This window comes from Empidonax traillii, unplaced genomic scaffold (assembly GCF_003031625.1).
Source record: "Empidonax traillii isolate 1590-97213 ecotype Southwest subspecies unplaced genomic scaffold, ASM303162v1 scaffold28:size2823434, whole genome shotgun sequence".
Classification (NCBI taxonomy): Eukaryota; Metazoa; Chordata; class Aves; order Passeriformes; family Tyrannidae; genus Empidonax; species Empidonax traillii.
In genome coordinates this window covers 1291868-1312619 of record NW_020955221.1, presented here as the reverse complement: position 1 = coordinate 1312619, position 20752 = coordinate 1291868, and the positions used below count along the sequence as shown (strand labels likewise).

The 20752-nt window shown below is 39.4% G+C and overlaps 1 protein-coding gene across 5 annotated transcripts in view; it reads right to left on the bottom strand.

Annotated features, from left to right (window-relative positions):
- Window positions 1-20752, bottom strand: part of PRUNE2 (prune homolog 2 with BCH domain) — a 136823-nt gene that overhangs the window by 39140 nt on the left and 76931 nt on the right. For all 5 annotated transcript variants that reach the window (XM_027909946.1, XM_027909961.1, XM_027909968.1 and 2 more), the window contains exons 7-9: window positions 15244-15402; window positions 7751-14255; window positions 6480-7311 (exon numbers count right to left, since the gene is read on the bottom strand). In XM_027909946.1, coding sequence (XP_027765747.1) covers window positions 6480-7311; window positions 7751-14255; window positions 15244-15402 — 7496 coding nt within the window. The remainder of the gene's footprint in view (window positions 1-6479; window positions 7312-7750; window positions 14256-15243; window positions 15403-20752) is intronic.

The following is a 20752-nucleotide window of genomic DNA, read 5'->3' as shown; positions in this document are numbered from 1 at the left end:
TAAAAAAAACACAAACACCAACAACCACCAGTTCAGAAGGCAGGGTGGATTCTGGAAACATGAACTATAGGTGCAGCAGGAAGCAATGCTCACAGTCTGTGATTCTGATTGTGTTTCTTAGGGGTGAGCTTGAAGGAAGGATATTTCTTCCCAGGCAGTGCAGTCCCACAATCCCTTTTTATAAAAGCCTGTTGGGGGTAGGGTCACTAGAAACTCCAGATTTCTTTCCAAATGCAAAACAGCTTCTAATCGTAATCTCTACAGCAAGAAAGTAGACCCTAGGCTGGCCTAACTTTCAGCTAGTTTTTCCCTTCACAATGCGCAGATTCTCCTGGAAGATGAGTTACATGAGAACTGGAGATGCTTTCACATCAGACTGCTTGACCATAAACTGTCAAAACCAGACAAAAGCCTAATCCCACTTTTATTTGTCAGTACAGCTCCATGCACATCTATAGCAAAATAAAAATAACAATTCAGTAGCTCCCACTTCATTCTTCATTGTATTAGTAATCCTACAGGGAAAATGCTCATCACCTGCAACAGATCTCCTGAGAAGTCAGTCTTGAGAGGCTATGTTAAAGGACGTGAAATACCAAGCAGTTCAAGAAATTAAAAAATGATCACCAGTGCGTAAATACATTTCTAAAGAGGACACTGCTGCAGACTCATCACCTTTGATGTTTCTATCACTTAGGTGGACATAAAATTTCCAGTGGTGGGGGTATTTTTAGCACTTTCTCAGCTGGCCAATATTTAATTAATTTAAAATTAAAAGTGCATACACCCGTAAGCTGTATCCAGGAAATAGAGCTATAAAGTATTTATGTGCAACAGAAGTCATTAGTAGCCAGATTATGATGAAGCTATGAAATTAGTAATGCAGCAAAGAATACAGTCTTGTTCCTCCATGCTCAGAATAATAAAAAACCTTTGAGATTTTAGGATACTTTTGAGGAGACTTTCTTGTCTGATGTCCAGAAGCCACTCTGAGAGTCACACTCACACCCCCTGAGCTGGGACCAGGTCCATTTGAAGCTACACCCCCATACTCACAATCAGACCAGGTTTCCACACCAGCTGGACACCCGGTTTCATATGGCAGAATCTCAGATATCTCCTTAAAATAATCTAATCATGGTGCAACAACAAAATAACAGCTCAAGCCAGGTGTCTCTGAGAGGACCCTGAAAAAAGTAAGCCCTGGGCTTTTATACCCTCTCAGTCTGTGTGTGCAAAAGCCTGTGGACGTCCAGCAGAGTCATCGGCTCCCGCCACGTCTCTGACTGTCTGGTCACCTGCCAGTAATGCAGGTCCTCGGGCCCTTTGTCATGCAAAGGTCAACACCAGCTCACGGCCTCCTCAACAACTGCTCTGCACTTACCTCACTGGGGTCACTGCCAAAGTAAGGTGGGTCAACAGGGTTAAAGTTTCAAAGCTCATTAACACTTTAGGCTGAAATCTAATGTCATTGACCACTGATTGGAATATATTATATACTGAATTAGCCCAGAAAATTGTGGGTTTTTTAATAGCGGGGGAATTTTTCATGTGACCATAAATCATACAGTCCAGGTCTTCTTGATTTAAGAAAGTGGCTCTATCAGCTCAGCCTCACATTTTAAGTAAAATTTCAGGACCACTAGTGAATAATAGTAAGTAGGGTTTTTTTTCTTTTAAAATTTTTTTTTGGTAACTAAAGTGCTGTTCTCACCTTAAAAGATTTTATAAATGTCTTGGTATTTGGCATGTAAATATTAAGGCTGGTTTTACCTTCTCAGTTGTTGCTCTTTTACTTACATGTTTGGTTTTAGCCTTTAAAGCACAGTCCTTGATTTAAGCTAAATGTCATGCTTTGTGCTGCCAAGTGGGAGACCTAAGTTCAATTCCCATTTCAAGTACATAATCTCGTAGTTCAGTAGGAGCTAGAATCATCACTGAAACAGCATGCCTAGTCCCCAGAGTGCCTGGAATTGCTTTCCAGCAAATCTGGCCAATTATTAAACAGTCTTGACAGGAGTGAAAGATGACAGCCCCGCAAGTATGCAAGGAAAAAGGAAACAAAGGCATCTAAAGGGAAGTAGTGTTACTTTACCTTTTCCTACAACAGATTTTCAATCCTTTAGGTTTGCTATATATAGCAGCCTGCTTTGCCCATAAAAGTACAAGGCAAACTTGGGCTCCCCAATTCATTGCTCTATTTTGATTTTTTCATCACAGAACAGACAATATTTTTAAGAAAATATCGAGTGAAACCTTTGATCACTGGGGTCAAGGTGAATTTTTTCCTTGGTTACAGTCTGTCAGTATTTCAGTTCAGTACTGAACATTGATATTGACTTGAATCATTAATGGCTTTGAGATTTATTTGCATTTGGGCTAAATCACAGAGAGACCAGAGTAGTTTCAATCTTGCAATAGTTACAAATATTTCTTTCATTACATTTAAGTAACTTTATTAACTAGCAAACAGAGGCAACATGATGAAAACAGGCTTGTCTATTAAAATTTTACTGGATTGCTTCCATTACTGGGCAATTCTAATAGCCAGCAGTACAGCAATGGTCACAGAGGGACATTTTGGAAAGAGGCAATAGAAGAACTATCTTTTCCAAAAACTCATTACAAAAATGAGCAGAAGAAAATGATTCCTGCTTCTTTGAGAAAATGTTATCAGAAACATAAATGAAGCTTTCTTTTGAAGGTTTATTCTAGTAGATTAAAAACAGTGATAGTTCTCCAAGGGAAATCATCTTCTGCTCAGTTTTGCCACAAGTTTTCCAAGCTCCCCCTCAAACCTTCCAAACATCAGTGTTCTTATTTCTACTGTTTTGCTTCTTGTTCCTAAAATCAATACATCATTTCATAGTATTTCCTTCAGCTTCTTTTAACTTCCTGCTAAGGAAAAGGATAATCCTTCCCTACAAGAACGGTAAGAGCAAGAATGATCTAGTATACACAACCACTAAACTACTCTGAGAAACGTGCTGGGGTGACAGCTAGCATAGTCATCTGTAGTGTTCTCCTTCTGCCTCCTGACCACTCTATCACCACCAAGCTTCATACAGCTCTGTAAGACATGACAGCTTCTATCAGAAAGAAAATTACCTCCAGTCTTCATAAATTCTGCTGCTGCTGTACCTCTAGCCAACAGCAGCAAAGTATGTTATCCTGCCTACCCAACATTCATATAGTGCTCCACAAACTCCTCCTTTTTAAAGAACCTGCTCACATATGCAAAGCTGTATAAAAAGCTATTTTCTTTATGAAAGACTGATATTAGTCCTTTCAAATATTTTTGTACTCATTATGAGGCCAAAGAGACCTCTATGGTTTATTACTTCTGGTGTTTGTGTATTTCTGACACAGGTTCATATCTTCAGTGTTTTAATGCTAGCAAGCATCCTTATCTTCTCTTGCTCATGCTGCTTTTCCTTGCAGAAGAGAAACAGGAGTGGATGGAAGTACTTTATCTCCAGTCACAGACTTCCCCAAAACTGACCTTAACACCCTAGAGAGAGTTTTTGTGTTTGACAGTGGGATGAAGGGGGCAGTGACTAGTAGTCATCAGAATTTTAATGCATTTCATTCTAATTTTTGTTTAAGCTTTCTGTTTCAAAATTTCAATTCCATCTGCTACGTAACTGTGACTTTTCTTAGATAAAATGACAGACACCTTCTGGATGAAAGAAGAAAATACTACAAACTGTATTCTTCACTGACCCTTTTTCCACTACTAAAGGAACCTACATCAGCGCAATATGCAAGTAGGAACTTCTTTTTTTTTTTTTTCTAAACAGGGACATACGGACAGAAAAGGGCTTAGAAGACAGTTACTGAGTAAATGCCTCTATAAACTTTGGACTACTAATTCAGTTGTTTATTGGTTGGGTTTGAGTACAAATGATGAGTTTCTTTATTCTTCAAAGATCATAGAACCATGCAAGCAGCCAAAACACTACACAATCCTAGCTTAGGGGGTAAAAGCTGGAATCTTCAATGAACACTTACTTCACAATATACGGCTCTGGTGGGCAGGACATGTTAACGAGGAGGACAGGTTATGCTAACTAGATGGTTGCACAATCCTCTGCTAAGGTGATGCAAGAGGGTTAATATTTCTCCGTAGGGAGGGGCCATATATGGAGAGAAACAAAAGGCTTCCTGCACCGTCATACAACATCATTACAAAAGTGTTTTCCGTATCTTGTTAAGGGAGACAGGACTATCAAATATAGTTAAATGTTAACAGGTCTTGTGATGAGGCTTTAGGCTCTCAGAGCAAAGAGTTCCTCCCAGCTCCTGCTGCCCGTGGCTTGCTGCTTAATCCTGTCAACTCTCCTTATGCTGAGAGCTGAGTTTCAATTCCAACAGAACTATAGAATGATTTTCGGTTGGAAGGAACATTAAAGTTCATGTCGTTCCAATGCCCCTGCTATGGGCAAGGACACCTCCCACCACACCAGGTTGTTCAAAGCCCCACCTAGCATGGCCTTGACCACTGCCAGGGATGGAACATATTCAGCTATTCTGGGTAACCTGTTCCAGTGCCTCACCACCTTCACACTAAAGAGTTTCTTTACATCCTACTTCGATGTAAATCTGTGGCAGACTCAGAGCCTCATACCAGCACCATGAGGTGCTATCCAGAAATTCTATTGCAGTAATAAGAAAAGTCTTAGTTTCTTCTCTTACGTGATGACACCAGTGTTCCTAACCTCCCACACTAACCTCCTGTAGGCTGGCAGCTCTGCTCTATCAAATTGTTTTAAACTTTGTTGGCCAAAAACAGCACTTCATTTCAGACTTAAAAGCTGCATACTGACTTATGTTTTGAGAAGGAACTTGTAATTTTAAAACTGTCAATGAAATGCAATAGAAAGCACTTCTAATTATACACTTCTACTAGGTCAATTGCTGGTTTTTCACCTGTTTATGTAAGAGGTTTAAGGAAATGGGCATACCATCTAGAAATAATGATTCCTGTGTGTTTCATCATAATATTTTTTTGTGTTTGCTTTGGTTTCAAAGGAACTAGGGTGTCTGTGATCATGATATGGGCATGCATAGGGACATCTGCATGTGTCTCTGCTATTTCCTAAATTTTTTTTTTCTAAAAATTATCTAACCGACCAAAGACATAAGCTTATTAGAAGTTTATTGAACATCAGCTACCAAGCACAGGGGAAACAGAGGGGAAAACACACCATAAAAGCAAGCTCTATCGCCTAAGAAATTCTCATACAAGAGAATTGACTAAATACTTTTAATAGCATTAATGCTGGGAAAAACTTCCATTAGATTTTACACCTTATCAATAAAAAAGTCTAACAAGAAAACATAAACCCAAGGTAGACTTTACTGATTCCATGCTTCCACAGTTAATTGTTAATGTGGAAGCTGAACAACTTCCTTGCTTTTCTTTACTTCTTTGGGCTTCAGCATCACTAATGTAAAGGACAGAATGAGCCACTGCTACCCTTAAAAGGCATTTGATAATAATCAACTTCTAAATGAGATAAGAAAAAGCCTAAACTGGAAGCTGCAGTGACCACATATATTCTGTATTCTATATAATCTTAATAAAATGGGAACTGTTTGGGGTGGGGAGAGGAGCAGCAAAAAGTGCACTTGGATAAGTGAAACTTCAATATGTCAGCAGATGCCCAGGAGAAAGGAGGTCAGAATTCCACACTTGCATCTCTGGCACAGCCTTAGAAGTCCACTATAGTAGTTACAATCTCCTGGTTGTAAAAGAAGAGAAGTCAACAACAAAGGCATTGTCTCCAGTATCTTACAATAAATTGAGTTAAGAGGGCCACCTCTCTCTCCATCTGGTAACAGAGCAGAGAGACACCTGGCAGCAATAACGCTGTCAGCACAGAAGCTGCATGTCCACCCAAAGGCAGGTCCATACATACTCAAACTGCCTCAATTGCTAGTTCAGTTCAAATAGTTCTGAAATGTGCTCTGACCTGACTACACCCTGAAAATAATCACAAAAACCACAACTTTCCCTCATGCTTTTTTTTCATCTATAAGCTCTGGGCCTTCACTCCCTCCTATCTTCCTTCCCAGCAGTCTTGCATTAGACAGAGATAGTACTTCACTTCGATCCCTCCATAATCTCATCACTGGCAATGTATCTGGACTGGCAGTATCACTGGTACCTGGTTTTAGATTTAAAGGTAGGTTACACAGTCTGTGGGACTTCACAAAAGGAAGACAGATTTATTCCTTCAAGGAAGTGGCCTTCAAAACAATTGTAAAACAATCCTAGTTTGGCTTATATGAAGCAACCAAGAATTGAGAATCTGTTTTTAGAAAGGAAGAAACAAAGTGATACCTAAATAAGGTAAATATAACGTGTACTTTCGACTTGAAAGTCTTGCCATCTATTCATAATGGCTACACTTCAATAACACAGATAACAAATGAACAGAAGACTTCAGAAAGAAAACAGGTTGATTTTTCCTTACTCTGACTTTTGACTCAGTTCTCCACCTCTGTTGAGAAGAACCGTTTCCTCCTTCAGTTCTTGTTCTGTTGCTACGTTATTTCCAAGCTTCTGTTGAGAATTTGCTTCCCATGCACCATCGCCACCAACTACTTGCAAAACGTGTGTTCCTGCAATGCCTGAACTCTTGTCCTCAAGAGTCAGACTATCTGAAGGAGAACAGACTTCATGTTCAAAAGATTTCTGAACAGGAGTTTCTACCTGAAATTCTGTCCAAGTGTCAAGAATCAATTCCTTTGCTACAACAGCTGCCAGTTCTTCGCCAGGATGTCCAGACCCTGATTTTGGCATCTCTGACTTGGCAGAAATTTCTTCAGGTGATATGTCACTTACTTCATTTTCTCCCAGAATAATCCAGCCCTCATCTTGCCCACAGCTTTCCTGTGATCTCCTTTCACCATCCAGATTTTGAGGCACAACAGAAGAACTTTTCTCTTCTAAGTGACTAGAGTCCCATGGAGTCCCACAGACAGAGTAACCTTTGTTTTCATTTGTAAGGGAGATTGGCTGAAAGGTATCCAAGGAGCTCGGTAAAAAGCCTTCATGAGATTCACTTTGCTCAGCTACATTAGCTTCTTGAACTGCAAAATTACTTTCACTTCCTTTAAGGGTATCCTTCATTGAAGGTGTATTTTCTTCCTCAGTAACAAGGATGTAATCCATCTCCAGTGAAGTTGGATCTTGGAGCACCTGCATTCTCACATCTTCCTTACCCTCTTTACTTTTCAGTTCAGGGCTTTCAGAGGAATTTCTCAGCTTATTCTCTCTACAAAGTAGAGAGTCTGTGTCAGCTTCTAAAAGAACAGAAAAATAGATACTCCTTTTAGTTTTTGAATTACTGTTTTAGTCACCATGATTTCCTTAAATCAGTACAGTGAGATAAAGCCCTTCACAGTTTGCTTTGCTCTGTTAATGTGTACTTCAATTTTATAACTTCATTACCATCATCATTTTTTAAGATTATACATTAACACTGCAATCATTCCTAAGGGACAAATGTCCCATATGCTAGGCGCTGTACAAACAAAAGAAGTAGTATTCCTACTTCAATGTTTAAAAGCTTTAGAAATGTCTGAGAGTGACACTAGAGGTCTTCCCACAGTACAGTTTTGTATATCAGGGAGACACAAAACCTCCAAACTTCACTCAAAGCCTCCTCATTAAGCAGTAATACTACAAACACTTCCTTCTTTCTGTGTCCCATGCATTGCCCTGGAAAGCAGGTTTTCTTACCATCGGGTGATCTTTTATCTCCATCTGGCGGTGACTCAGGATCGGTTTCTGCTTCAGATTTTCCTAGTAAAAGATCAGAATCTTCTGGAGTTACTACAGACCCGGAGAGCGAAGGTACTGAGGTGTGATTTTCCTGAAGGCACTCTATGGATGTTTCAGACACCTGATCTTTTACGATGCTGTCTTTGGTCATTAGCATGCCTTCTGCACCCTCCGGAGGTGCTAGCAGCAGTAAAGGTTTTTCCAAAGAAACACTGTCATAAAATGGCTGCTGAAATAAGGGTTCACCCTTTGCATGCCCTCTGCTGCCAGAGGATTCAGCATCAAAAGATGCAGAGGATGGTGGATGACACACCTCTGGCAACTGAATATTGGGCATTTCCTTAAAAACAGAAACATTATTTTCAATTACAGCTTCACATGCTTTTGCTGTGTCATTAAACAGCCGATTATTTGAATCGCAATCATGATGTTCATTACCGCCAGGTAAAAAGGATTTGGGAAAGAGTGTCTGTTTATCCTTTGATTCTGTTTCATCTGCTTCACTGCCTACCACTGCCAGGGTGTTCATTCCACTATATGCTTCTGCCAGGACATTAGTGTCTGATGGGTTTCTGATGTTATATTCTACTCCTGTCTCAGATTCATCCATACATTCTTCTGACATGTCTAGCTCATTACCAGTTATTCCTGTATGGTCAATATGCGAATATTTTACAACTTCAGCCAAGGTACTAATTTCCTTTAAGCTTTTTTCTTCCCTATCAGGTTGAGTTAAATCCCTGGAAAACAAATGCATTTGGGAGGTTGCTATTTGATCTGTGTCAGTTGGTTTTCCTTGATGGCTTGCATGAGTGACACTTTCATGGAACATGTCTTTCAGGTCTAAGGATGTCACTTTCATAACTTCACTGGCAATTTCTGTCAACTCAACTGGGTCAATAACCAGCTTATTTTCTAGACCATATTCTTCCAAAGTTGCAAGTTCAAGAGGTTCTCGAGTATTAGAAGAGATGAGCTGACAGAATTCGTTGATCTTTCCTGGTTCATAGTCCTGGGGACTACCACTTTCAGAGTGCGTCTCCATCTTCTGCATTACTAACTGACGCTTTGAACCAATATCTGCCTCTTTACTCATATTTGACCAAGTGTGAATTGACTGACTGTTCTTGTCCTCAGGATCCACCACAGTCTGAGAAGATGCGATAGAGGCATGCTTAGCTCCATACTCCTGGCACACATCAGGACTGTTTGAAGACTCTGAAGCACTGTCTTGGTCACAGTGACTTAAAATATCAGGATTTTCACCATCTGGTTTCAAAGTGACAACCTGCTCTGCATTAATCCACAGGTCAGGTTCCACTGAAAACAGTTGATTACTTTCTTGTGTGTTATCCTGTAAAATATCTGGGATAAGTGCAGTTTGGGGAACTAATATATTCCACTCTGAATCTGACTTTTCTGTCATTTCAGAAGGGAAGTCTTCTACAGTGAAAGCATCTGGTAGGGAGTTGTGCACCTCTAATCTGTTACAGGTGTCCTGCTGTTGTTCTTGAGGAATGAGACTTACAATTCCCTCACTGTCTTTTGGTAGATCCAGTATAGTAATTGCTTGAACTGATGTACTTGGTATAGCTTGTTCCCCATCGGAAAAAGAATCCTGTGGAGCCAGTTGATTTTCCTTTTCTGTAGAAGACAACTGCTCTGTCACCCCCCTTTCTTCTTTATCTGGTATGAAAGCATCAAATTGTTTGAACTGTACAGTGTCTTGATTTATCTGACTATCAGGACTATTGATAGGATATATTAGCCTTTCATTTTCTTTTTCATCAGAGTACAAGGAGGCAGGCTGATTTCCACCATTATCTGTTTTAGTCAGAACTGCTTGTGTTAGTTCTTCACCTTGGGAAGGCGAACCACAGGAGTCCTCCTTACTGTTTGTTAACTGGTTTGTTTCAGAGTGACTTGAAACAGAATACTGATCTTGCAATTGCTTTTCTTCACAAGGTTGTAAATTCCTCCATTCTGAACTGTTATCTGGAAAACCAAAAGTTCCTACTATGGATTTTGGATCAGTTCTTAAATCAGCTTCCAACGACATACTCCACATATCCACAGCTTTTGAAGAATACTTTTCTTTATCACCAACAGAAAAAGTTGGTGTTGCATCCTCATTCATTTGATACAAATATATGTCTTCTCCACTACCTGTTTTTATATTGAAAATACTCCCCTGAGTGTTTTTCTGAAGCGTTTCACAGTGGTCTGAATATTCAAAAGTCTTGTTATGCTCAATAGTGTCAATGGTCACATCCTCCTGGAGTATCTTCCTGGCTTTAATTGTTTCAGAATTTTCACTGAAGATGCCTACCTGGGCCACCTCTCTCACCTGAGTCTTTGCACCTAAACTGTCTTCATTTGCTTCACTACTTGTTGCATTTGACTGAACATAATCCTTTCCAATTTCAGATGCTTTATGCTGTTTGTTTTCACACACTGAATCTTCATGAATCACTTCTGGACATGCCTCTGAATTCTCTGAAACCTCATTTATGTCAGGACTTGATAAAGAAGACACAGTCTCAACATCTACATGGGAATTCCAAAAATCTAAGATTTTAGGAACTTGGCAATGTTCAGCACTCATTTCAAATCCTTCTTCGCATTCATTCTGAAATTCATTCCTTTTACAAGAATCTTCAAGATTTTTATTATTTTTAATCTCCCATATATCTCTACTTCTTTTGTGATGACTGACAGCTGGAAGGTCTCCCCACACATTCACAGATGTATCACTCAGATCAGGACTTGTTCCACTTGAGTGTGCATAATTATTTATTGAATTACTCCACAAGCTATCTTCTTCCAAATAACTTTTGATCTGTATATCCTTCGAAAGGCTACCTGTGGTATTTGCCATTTCAAGGACTTCACTTGCCTCAGGACTTGTTCCAGGAGATTGCAAATCTTCATATGGCTGTGAATTCCAGGCAGTTTGAGGAAAAATGTCACTAGGCATTGCACATGGCTCTTCACAAAGAGTATTATCAGACTCTAAATTTTCAGAGTTTTCATTTCTCCCAGAACCTACTTCACGTGAAAATGAATTTTCCATCACAGACATGTGTGTAATGTCAGGAACACTGACATATCCAGACGGACTTTTCTTAAACTTATCTATGAAAGAATTTTCATCAGTCCCCTTCAGTTCTGAGCTATTTTTGAAAGATACTAACTCAGAATTACAAATGCCTAGATGCTTAGGAGCCACTTCCTGTAAGCCTTCTTTCTCTTCTCCCAGAGCTTCTTGCGGTTCATTCACTGAAGGAACTGGTGTGCCTATGCCACAGCCATTCTTTCCAGAGTCATTCCAGATGTCTGAGGTTCCAGACACTGCAGAATAACTATTTTCAGGATTATCACTACCCTTATCAGAACCTTCAGAGATACTTTCCATCTGGGGACCTGTTGCATCCTCCATCATTGTAGCCTCTTTTTCAGCTCTCTCAGAAAGCAGCTGTGATGTTTCACTATAACTGTAATTTTGTGGTGTGGCATCATCAAAAGATTCCTTATTTCTGCCTTCTTCAGAAGCACTTGAAGATTCTATGTTATTCTGCAACAAGTCTTTCCTCTCTTCCTGACTAATGGGGTCGCTTTGATTGGAAAATGACTCATTCTCTGTGACTAACAATTCCAAACTAACACTACTCCTCATTTTTTCTGGGGAGGTGGAAACTTCAGTTGACTCATTTTCTTCCAAATCTGCTTTACATGAAGGTTCACTGTTCTCTTGCGCTGGTTTATTACAAGTGTCACTAATAATCTGCTGTTCACTTTTCTCATGTGTCCTCTTCCATTCTTTTCCTTCCTGAGAGATGACAGTGGCATTGTCCCAGCCTTCCTTATAACCCTGCTCACTCTGTAAACTCCATGAGTTCAGCTGCTGCACTGAATCCGGACTATCCAGCTCTCTATCAACACCAGCAGTGTTCTGTGCTGCCTTCTTACTAAGTATTTCACTCCCTAAGTCACATATTTTCAGATCTAAACTAATTCTAGTGTCCAAGGCTGTCACAGATGTGTCTGTGTCTTCTACAGGAACACTGTCCACTGTTTCTATATTGTCAGCTGCCGTCTGTCCAGTATTTAACTCATTTTGTGGTGGTGATAAGTCATTTACTGTTTGACTATATGCTGGTCCTAGTCTTCTGTTTTCAGATATAGAAATATTATTTTCACTGGTACATATCCCAGTTGAAAAACACAGATTAGCTGTTTGTTCTGAATTAAGAAAAGGTTTAGCAGTATTTTCAGAATTTCTTTCTTGTAACTGGGTGATATTATTTAGGGGAGTATTCCAGATATCTGTATTTCTGGTGCTTGAAAAAGGCACATTGCTAGGAGATGATGGTTCCTTACTTGCTTTCTCAAGTACTTTTGGCTCAGCCAAATGTGGGTTCATGAATTTACCAGTAACTGTTTCTTCATCAAAATCTCTGTCCTCATTCTCTCTTTCATCTTCCACATATGTAGGTGATATATATGAATCAGATGTTGAATAATTGGTGTCTGGTGGAGAAACAACTAAATCTTCCCCCATATTTGAAGAACTAAGATCTAAGTTTTTATACAACAAGGAATTCTCCCATGGCACCACTACTTCTGTTACTTCCTTCCTGATGTTTTTATCGTACATATTCCAGGTATCTATATTTTCAAATTGTTTTGGTCTATGTTTAGGGTCACCAAATAAATTTTTTTCCCCAGTTTTCAGCTTGGAATTATTTTGCATATTATTGAAAACAGAATCTGTGTTTTCAGATTTTCCATAGTCCTCTACTGAATAATATCTTCCTTTGTCCCAGGCTTCTATATTTTCAGTCTCATTGTCCACTGTGATTTCTGAAGAATCTGATAAACTAGTTTTTGATATGGCCCATTCCTCATGAATATTCACTGATTTTTTTTCTCTATGCAGTTTGGGCACGTTCCATACATTTTCTGAGGATCTAGGAGCATCTCCTTCATCAAACTTGGTCCAGATTTTGTAAGAGTCTCCAGCTAGCTGACTACCTTTTCCTTCATCACTACACCATGCATCTGACATCACAGGTGCTGGCTGACTGACCTTCCACGGGTCAGGAAATCTCTCCAGTTCTTGCTTTGTCTCATCTAAAGAAGCAGTTTGCAAACGTGGATGTTCACTGTTTTTCTCTTGATTCTCATGGTTCCAGTTATCGTGTTCAAACTCTTTATTCCATAGACCTGCTCTCATGTATTCCATTTGCTCTGCCTGGTTTTGTAGGAACACAGAATCTGAGGCTCTTCTATCAATATGTTCTCGTAGCAAGGGACTTTCTTTAGAATCTTCCCATAAGACAGGACTCTGAAATACAGACTGCTGCTCACTTGAATTCCATGCATCAGCATTTCTGGATTCTAGGTCAAAGCTATCCCACCAGCTCCCATATTTAACACAAGACTGAGAATAATTTGTACCATCTATTTCATTAATTTTTTTTATGACATCTTGTGGGAAAATTAAAGGCTGTCCATTATCTAATGGTGAAGTTTCTACAAGGCTGTTCATAGGAGTGGGTGGAATTCTTGAGTCAGCAGATTTCAACATTTCTGGTGAAGAAGAATCACCTTCAACTAAATTGATCAAACTTGAAGTTTCCTCACACATTTCTCCTGGATTCTCGTCAAATTCAGCCAAATTGTTTTTCTCATTTTTTGTCATAAGTAAATCAGTTGAATAATTTGCTGTATCATTTTCTAATATGTTTGCCTCATCAAGTTCTTTCTGCACAGTGAGTCGATGCCCTTCTGATGAATCACTATTAAGGAAATAGTCGTCTTCTGGGGAACAATCAACAGAATGAGAAGATGACTCAGATGGAGCTGTAACCACAGGTGCTAGATCAAAATTGAAAAGATCAAAGTTATCGCTGTTGTTTCCCGACTGAGGCTTTTGTTCTTCAGCTATTGCTCCTTCAGGAATAGGGCTATAGGAATCAAAGCCAAGCAGAAGATTGTGATGGGAAGAAGCACCTTCTGCAACAGGGCTATCATCACTAAGGAAAACAGAACTCTCCTTTGAAGACCGACTGCTTCTAATGGTAGCCAATCCACTGTCTGGACTCACAAGGTCTACATTAACATCAATATGGGCTTGCATAGATCCATTTAGATCTTGAGGATTTTCTATAAAATTGGCAGAACTGGGCTGTGGTTCTACATCAGAACCGTATAACTCCATAATACCAGAAGATCCTTGTGAAAGTGGGGCACTTCCAGCAACAGCTTCAGTAGAAGAAGTTCTACTGTTTGATACCATTTCTGGTTGCCTTCTACTTATAACTTCCTTAACTAGAAGAAAAATTTGATCACAGGTCACCAAAGAATTTTCTTGATGATAAATGAGAATTTGGTCACATTCACATTCTAGAGGATCCAGCTCCAAGCAAGGATTCTGACATTCTTCTAATTCGCAGCAGATCTGTTGAAAAATAGGGTATTTCATAAGTTATTGCAATCACGGACATAGGGGCACATATTGACTACTTTACCACATAACACATGCATACCTATCTCTTCCTACTAACCTGTTTCTTGGTCATTTTGCTGCAGCGTCCTTATTATAATTCCTAAATAGATCAAATATTAGCATATGGATTCTACATACAAAATATGGGCTATAGAATCAGTCAGAAATTATACCACTGACTTTCCAGTTCACTTCTTGTTATAACAGAAACTCAAAAAAAATGTTTGGGTTTTGCCTTAATAAATTTGAGTAACATAGGTAAAGGTACATTAGAATGTATTTCTAGAATGGGATAACTGTATTCATAAAATAAATGCATTTATATTGACCTTGGAAACAACAGAGTCATTTAACCACCTATCCTGAAAACTAAAACTTTTTTTAAGACTACAAAAAAGGTGAAAAAAGTTGCCACTGAGATGGTTTCTTCCATCTAGGGATAAATATATTAAAAAAAAAAAAAAAACAAAAAAAAAAACCAGACAGCACCTGGTTTTGGATAAATGAACATCCTAGTAAGAATTTGGTTTAATTGCAGAGCTTGAATTCTTTAGGAATAACATACATATATATGAGTTCTGGTTATTACTCTTGACAACGTGTTTCTTTATCCCTCATTACCAAAGACCCATTTGCGTAGATCACAATACAAACCCAAGCCAAAACTAATGAGGAAGAAACAAAAAAGAACATTTTAGCTGAATTGAAAAATCTTGCTTCTTTTGGTATTTCCTGTAATACATACATACACTTTTCTATTTTTAACTTGGTTTGAAGCAATAATAAATATCACAGTCTTTAATTATGCATAATATAAATAATGCAGCCATTTTAAATAGCTGCTCAGTTGCTGGCCAACTTTTTGACCTCACTTAATTAATCAACACCTTGATACAGACTTTAAAAAAACCACATTATCTGATTTTTTTCAGGTACTTACTTGATTGCCTAGCTCTACGTTTTCCGAGAATACTGCTATTTGTTGTTTTGTTTGCTTCTCCTCTGACGAACAGTTGGCCAAAATGACAAGTACATCGAACCTATATTTATCTATGAATGCTTTCAGGTCACCAACAAGACTCCTGTGTAATGTGCAGTCCTGAAATACAGTAAGAAATTAAAAGAAATGTCAGCATCTTTTCCTTGTTCTTTTCATCCAAATCTATGGTAAAAACAGCAAGTAATGTACAAAAATAGCAAGTAATAAAAAGCATCTGCATCTGTAACAGGCAAAAGAATTCCATTCCATCTGTCAAAACAACTACGTGCCCAAAGAAGATAAAGAACTTGTCTCACAGCACAGTAATGGACACTTACGTTGGAATATCACTAAAATACTATATGCAGGTTTTGTCTTTTTGAAACTGCTGGTGAAACACAATTCTTACATTTTCCTGCTATTGGCTTTTGCAAGGTTGCTTAAAAGTACTCTAAGATCAAGACTAGTGTATCCCCATGATCAAGAAATCAGGCAAAGGAGGCAGGAGACCTTCATGGATGAACAGGGAGCTCCTAGTAAATCTCTAATGCAAGAAAGAAATGTATAGGATGTGGAAAAAAGAACATACCACATGGGTGAACTACAGAAACATCATCAGAGTATGCAGGGATGAAACAAGGAAGGCCAAGACCCCCTTGGAACTGAGTCTGGCAAAAGACATCAAAGACAACAAGAAGAGTTTCTACTAGTACATCAACAGCAAAAGGAAGGTTAACGAAACTGTGGAGCTGCTGCTGAATCAGATGAGTATCCTGGTAACAGAAGACACAAAGAAGGCAGAATTACTGAATGCCTTCTTTTCCTCAGTATTTGCTACTGAGACTGGCCCTCAGGAACACCAGACCTTGGAGGACAGAGAGGAAGGCTGGAGAAAAGAAGACTTCCCCTTGGTCATAGAGGGTTGGGTTATAGATTGGTGAGGCAGATTTAACACCATAAATACACAGGCCCTAATGGGATGCACCCATGGGTGCTGAGGGAGCTGGCAGATGTTATTTTCTCTGTTGCTTTTCATCATATTTGAAAAATTGTGGAGAACAGGAGAGGTGCCTGACGACCGGAGAAAAAACAACGTCACTTCCATCTTCAAAAAGGGCAAGAAGGAGGACCCAGGAAACCACGGGCCAGTCAGTCTAACCCCAGTCCCTGGAAAGGTGATGGAACAGATCATTCTAGAAGTCATCACCAAGATTGTGGAAAACAAAAAGGTCATTGGGAGTACTCAACATGGACCCAGCAAGGGGAAATCCTGCTTGACCAATCTGATAGCCTTCTGCGATGGCATGGCAGGAGTGGTCGATGAGGGCATGTTTTCTACCTTGACTTCAGCAAGGCTTTTGACACTCCTCCCACAACATCCTCATAGGTAAGCTCAGGACATGTGGGTTAGATGAATACAAAGTGAGGTGGATCAAAAACTGGCTAAATGGCAGAGTTCTGAGGATTGTGATTAACAGAGCAGAAACCAGCTGGAGGTCTGGAGTGAGTGGCATTTCCCAGGGATCAATAGTGGAGCCAGACTTATTCAACCTGTTTATTAACAACCTGAACGAAGAGATAGAATGTACTCTAAAAATTCTGCTAATGATACAAAGCTAGGGGAAGTGGCTGATACACCTGAAGGCTGTACTGTCGTTCAGTGGGACCTTGACAGGCTGAATATTTGAGTGGAGAGAACCCTAATGAGGTTCAACAAGGCCAAGTCCTGCACCTGGGGAGGAATAATCCCAAGTACCAGTACAGCTGGGGACTGACCAGTCCCAGAGCAGCTCTGCAGAGAAGGACCTAGGAGTCTCGGTGGATGACAATTGACCATGAGTCAGCAGTGAGCCCTTGCAGCCAGGAGGGCCAGTGGTATCCTGGGGTGCATTAGGAAGAGTGTCACCAAAAGGCTGAGGGAAGTGATCTTCCCCCTCTACTTGGCCCTAGTGAGGCCACATCTGGAGTGCTGTGTTCAGTTCTGGGCTCCTCAGTACAAGAAAGACAAGGAGCTTCTGGAGAGGGTCCAGTGGAGGGCCACAATGATGATTAGGGGTCTGGAGCATCTACCTTATTTATTACTACTACTATTATTATTATTATTATTATTATTGATCCCATTAATCATATAAATATGTCAAAGGCATATGTCAAGAGAATGGTGCCAGACTCTTTTCAGTGGTGCCCAGTGAGGACATGGAGTAATGGCCATAAACTAAAACATAAGGAGTTTCACCGGAACATGAGGAATAGTTTTATACTGACTATGGCAGAGCATTGGAACAGGATGCCCAGGGAGGTTATGGAGTCTCCCACTCTGGAGACATATAAAACTGACCTGCATGCCTTCCTTTTAATCTGCTTTCGCTGACCCTGCCTTGGCAGTGGTGTTGGACTAGATGATCTCCAAATCATCCAACTCTAATCATTCTATGATTTTGTGATACTGTATAGCTATTGCTATTTCTTGAATAAAACCCCTTTTTTATTAGAAAAATATTTTTGAAATGTGTTATAAATATATGACAAACATATGCCAATTTTTCATCTAAAATAATAGATGTTAAAATAATAGTATCGAGATGCAAAATCCAGCACCCAAAAGAAAATTGTACAAGCTAACAATTTTGCAGGCCTTTATATGTGTGGGTGTTGATGATAATTGTATACAATTTTATTACCATGGATTGTTACTGTGCAAGTCTTCAAAAAACAAAAATACATCCCTCTTCCTGCACCCCAAAAAATAAGGACTGGGTGAGCTAAACTAGTTTTAAACTACGTTTATCGAAAAAAGTTGCTTACTTTCACACACACCCCACACCAAACACACAGTAGGTAAACATTTGTCTTTCCATTCTCATTTATGCTTGAACTAGCCCAGTTTTCTAGATTTTGAAACATAAACCATACATATCCACCTTTCTCAACTGGGGACATAATGCACAAAGTATAAATGTCTCTCTTCAGTCCTCAGTTTTGATAATTATGAGTGAAGAAAGACTTAAAAATTTTATTTTCTCCTTTAAGTTTCTGCTGTTTGTATTTGAGATTTTTTTTGTCATCTTCTAGCTAAGACTTCTTTTGATGCTGCCAAGCTACACTGGCCCTGAATAAACAGCAGTTCATCATGAACACAACATACTGTATGTGCAGATTGGCATGTTATTCCCCTGCATCTGTCTCCTATGTAATAAATTACTGTTTTGGTTACAAATATACAAACACTATTTATTAATCTACTCAAATGTGTCCATAAAATGCATTTCCCTCCCTGTAAGTTAAACGTAAACCAAAAAAAAAGTGTTTGTCAAATGCTTTGGAAGGAGATTCCTTTCTGAGACTACATTTTGATGCTTGCCTAATACCCAAAAATAAGGCTTATGTGAAATTCACACAGATTAATGTACAGTCAGCTGCCAGTTTACTGGTGCACAGTCAGATGTGAAATCTGAATAGGGGGTTATGGTGAGGAATTATTGTGAATAAGGTTTGAATGTCCAAACCAGTAACATTTTTTTCTAAAGACACAAGTATTGAGTAGATTAAAAAAGTACCAAAATGTCCTTAAGCATGGAAAAGTCACTTCACTTTTCCTACTCCTAACTGCAATTAGAGCAATTAAAATCTATTAAAATAAAAAAATTTGAACTAGAGCATATTCAAAACCATCTGAAAATCCCTGATAGCTTCTTATCTTAGTTACCCACTCACACCCAACCCAAGAAAATCGGAGGGATCACAGAGAGGAACACGGACAAATCTAGGATTTAGTCTGTAAAGTGTGTTATGGCTTTAAAACGTAAATAAATGATCATTCTAAACAATGTTTAGCCTTCACGCTTCACCTTCATGGAGCATCACCTCATGATGCTTCACCTTCTCATACCCACTGAAAATGAAAGAAATTAGAAATTTTGGGATTAAATAATGTAACTGAAATGTAAACCTCATGAAAGTGACACTGACTGATAATATCTGCCATCATATCCACCTGCATTTAGTACTGACAAAATGCTGGGTTGAGGAGTGCCAAAAATCCTATTTTCTGCAGTGTTTTGAGCAAGGAACCTCTTAACCTGCCAACACAGCAAAGAAAAACTCCCTTGTCATAACCACGGCTACATGAAGAGCCAATATGCACATGTAGGGCAATCAGTGTATATATGTCTAGAGTCTAAGGCCAAGAACCACTAGGGCATCATAGAGAAAGACTATAAATAAAATGGAACAAGACATAACATTCACATGCTAGCAGTAGGAATGGTTAGGACACAGGTGTGGCACATGCCATACAATGAAAAGTCAGTTCTGTAAGTCAGAGCAGGAACCAAGGAGGTAAACAGTCATGGTAAAGCCCCTGAAGATGATAATATCTGAATTTGCCTTGTGCCCTTTTTTTTTTGTTTTTTTTTTTTGCTAATTTACACTGTACAGGGAAAAGCAACACTGAGGAAATGATGTAGCAGCAGGTGATCCAGCAGCATGCTGCTGCAAGCAGGGAAGTTGCCAAGTATGTATCCCTGGTGGAGCAATTGGACTGGAAAGCTTCACATTGGGCCACATTAATATTAATAGAAATAGGCCTATACTACCTTCATGATTACCTGATCAAAGTACTTCAGGTTCTCGTCATTTCTTCTATGGTCTCAAGCTTACTTATTCAGTGTGTATTTTTTAATTCCTGAGGTTCTTAGCCTGTTGATGACTGAGGGAAGAATAAAGATTAACTGAGCTGGCTACCTGTCCCTCTCCACTGGGGACAAGCTGAGAAGGAGATCACTCATGTACTACATGTTTTTCTCCAGCTTGGCCTTTGGACTATGTTCCTTTGGTGCAAAATAAACCTGGCCAGGTAAGTGTACCAAAGAAGCCTACAGACAGCATCCACTTGATATGAGCAATTACTTCACCTATGAGTCCTTTCCCTAAAGGACTGCATCTAAAAGTGCAGCAAGAAGTTCTCGTATTAACATTCTTTCTATCTGGCAGTAGAAATTATGAATGGAGCTGTTTCCTTGTAAGAAAATCCTATCATAGCTAAAATGATGAAAAGGTGGAAATGTCCTCTATGACCAGGGTGTCTCCAGCATGCTGGTGCATGAACTGGAGGCTAATTCAATGTTACAGCTCTCAGGGATCCCACAACTTACAGAGACATAAAATTAACTAGAGAGTTTTCTCCTTATAATATTAGCACTAATAAATAGGGTTTTGGAAGATACTTCACAGAGGCTTTTCTTACTGGGTTCATAATGATCCAGTACTGCCTGGTCCAGAGAAGAGCAACCAGGCTGGGGAAGGGACTTGAGCACAAGTCCTGTGAGGAGAGGCTGAGGGAGCTAGGGTTGTTTAGTCTGGAGAAGAGAAGGCTTAGAGGCGACCTCATCACTCTCTTCAACTACCTGAAGGGAGGTTATAGCCAGGTGGGGGTTGGTCTCTTCTCCCAGGCAACCAACAATAGGACAAG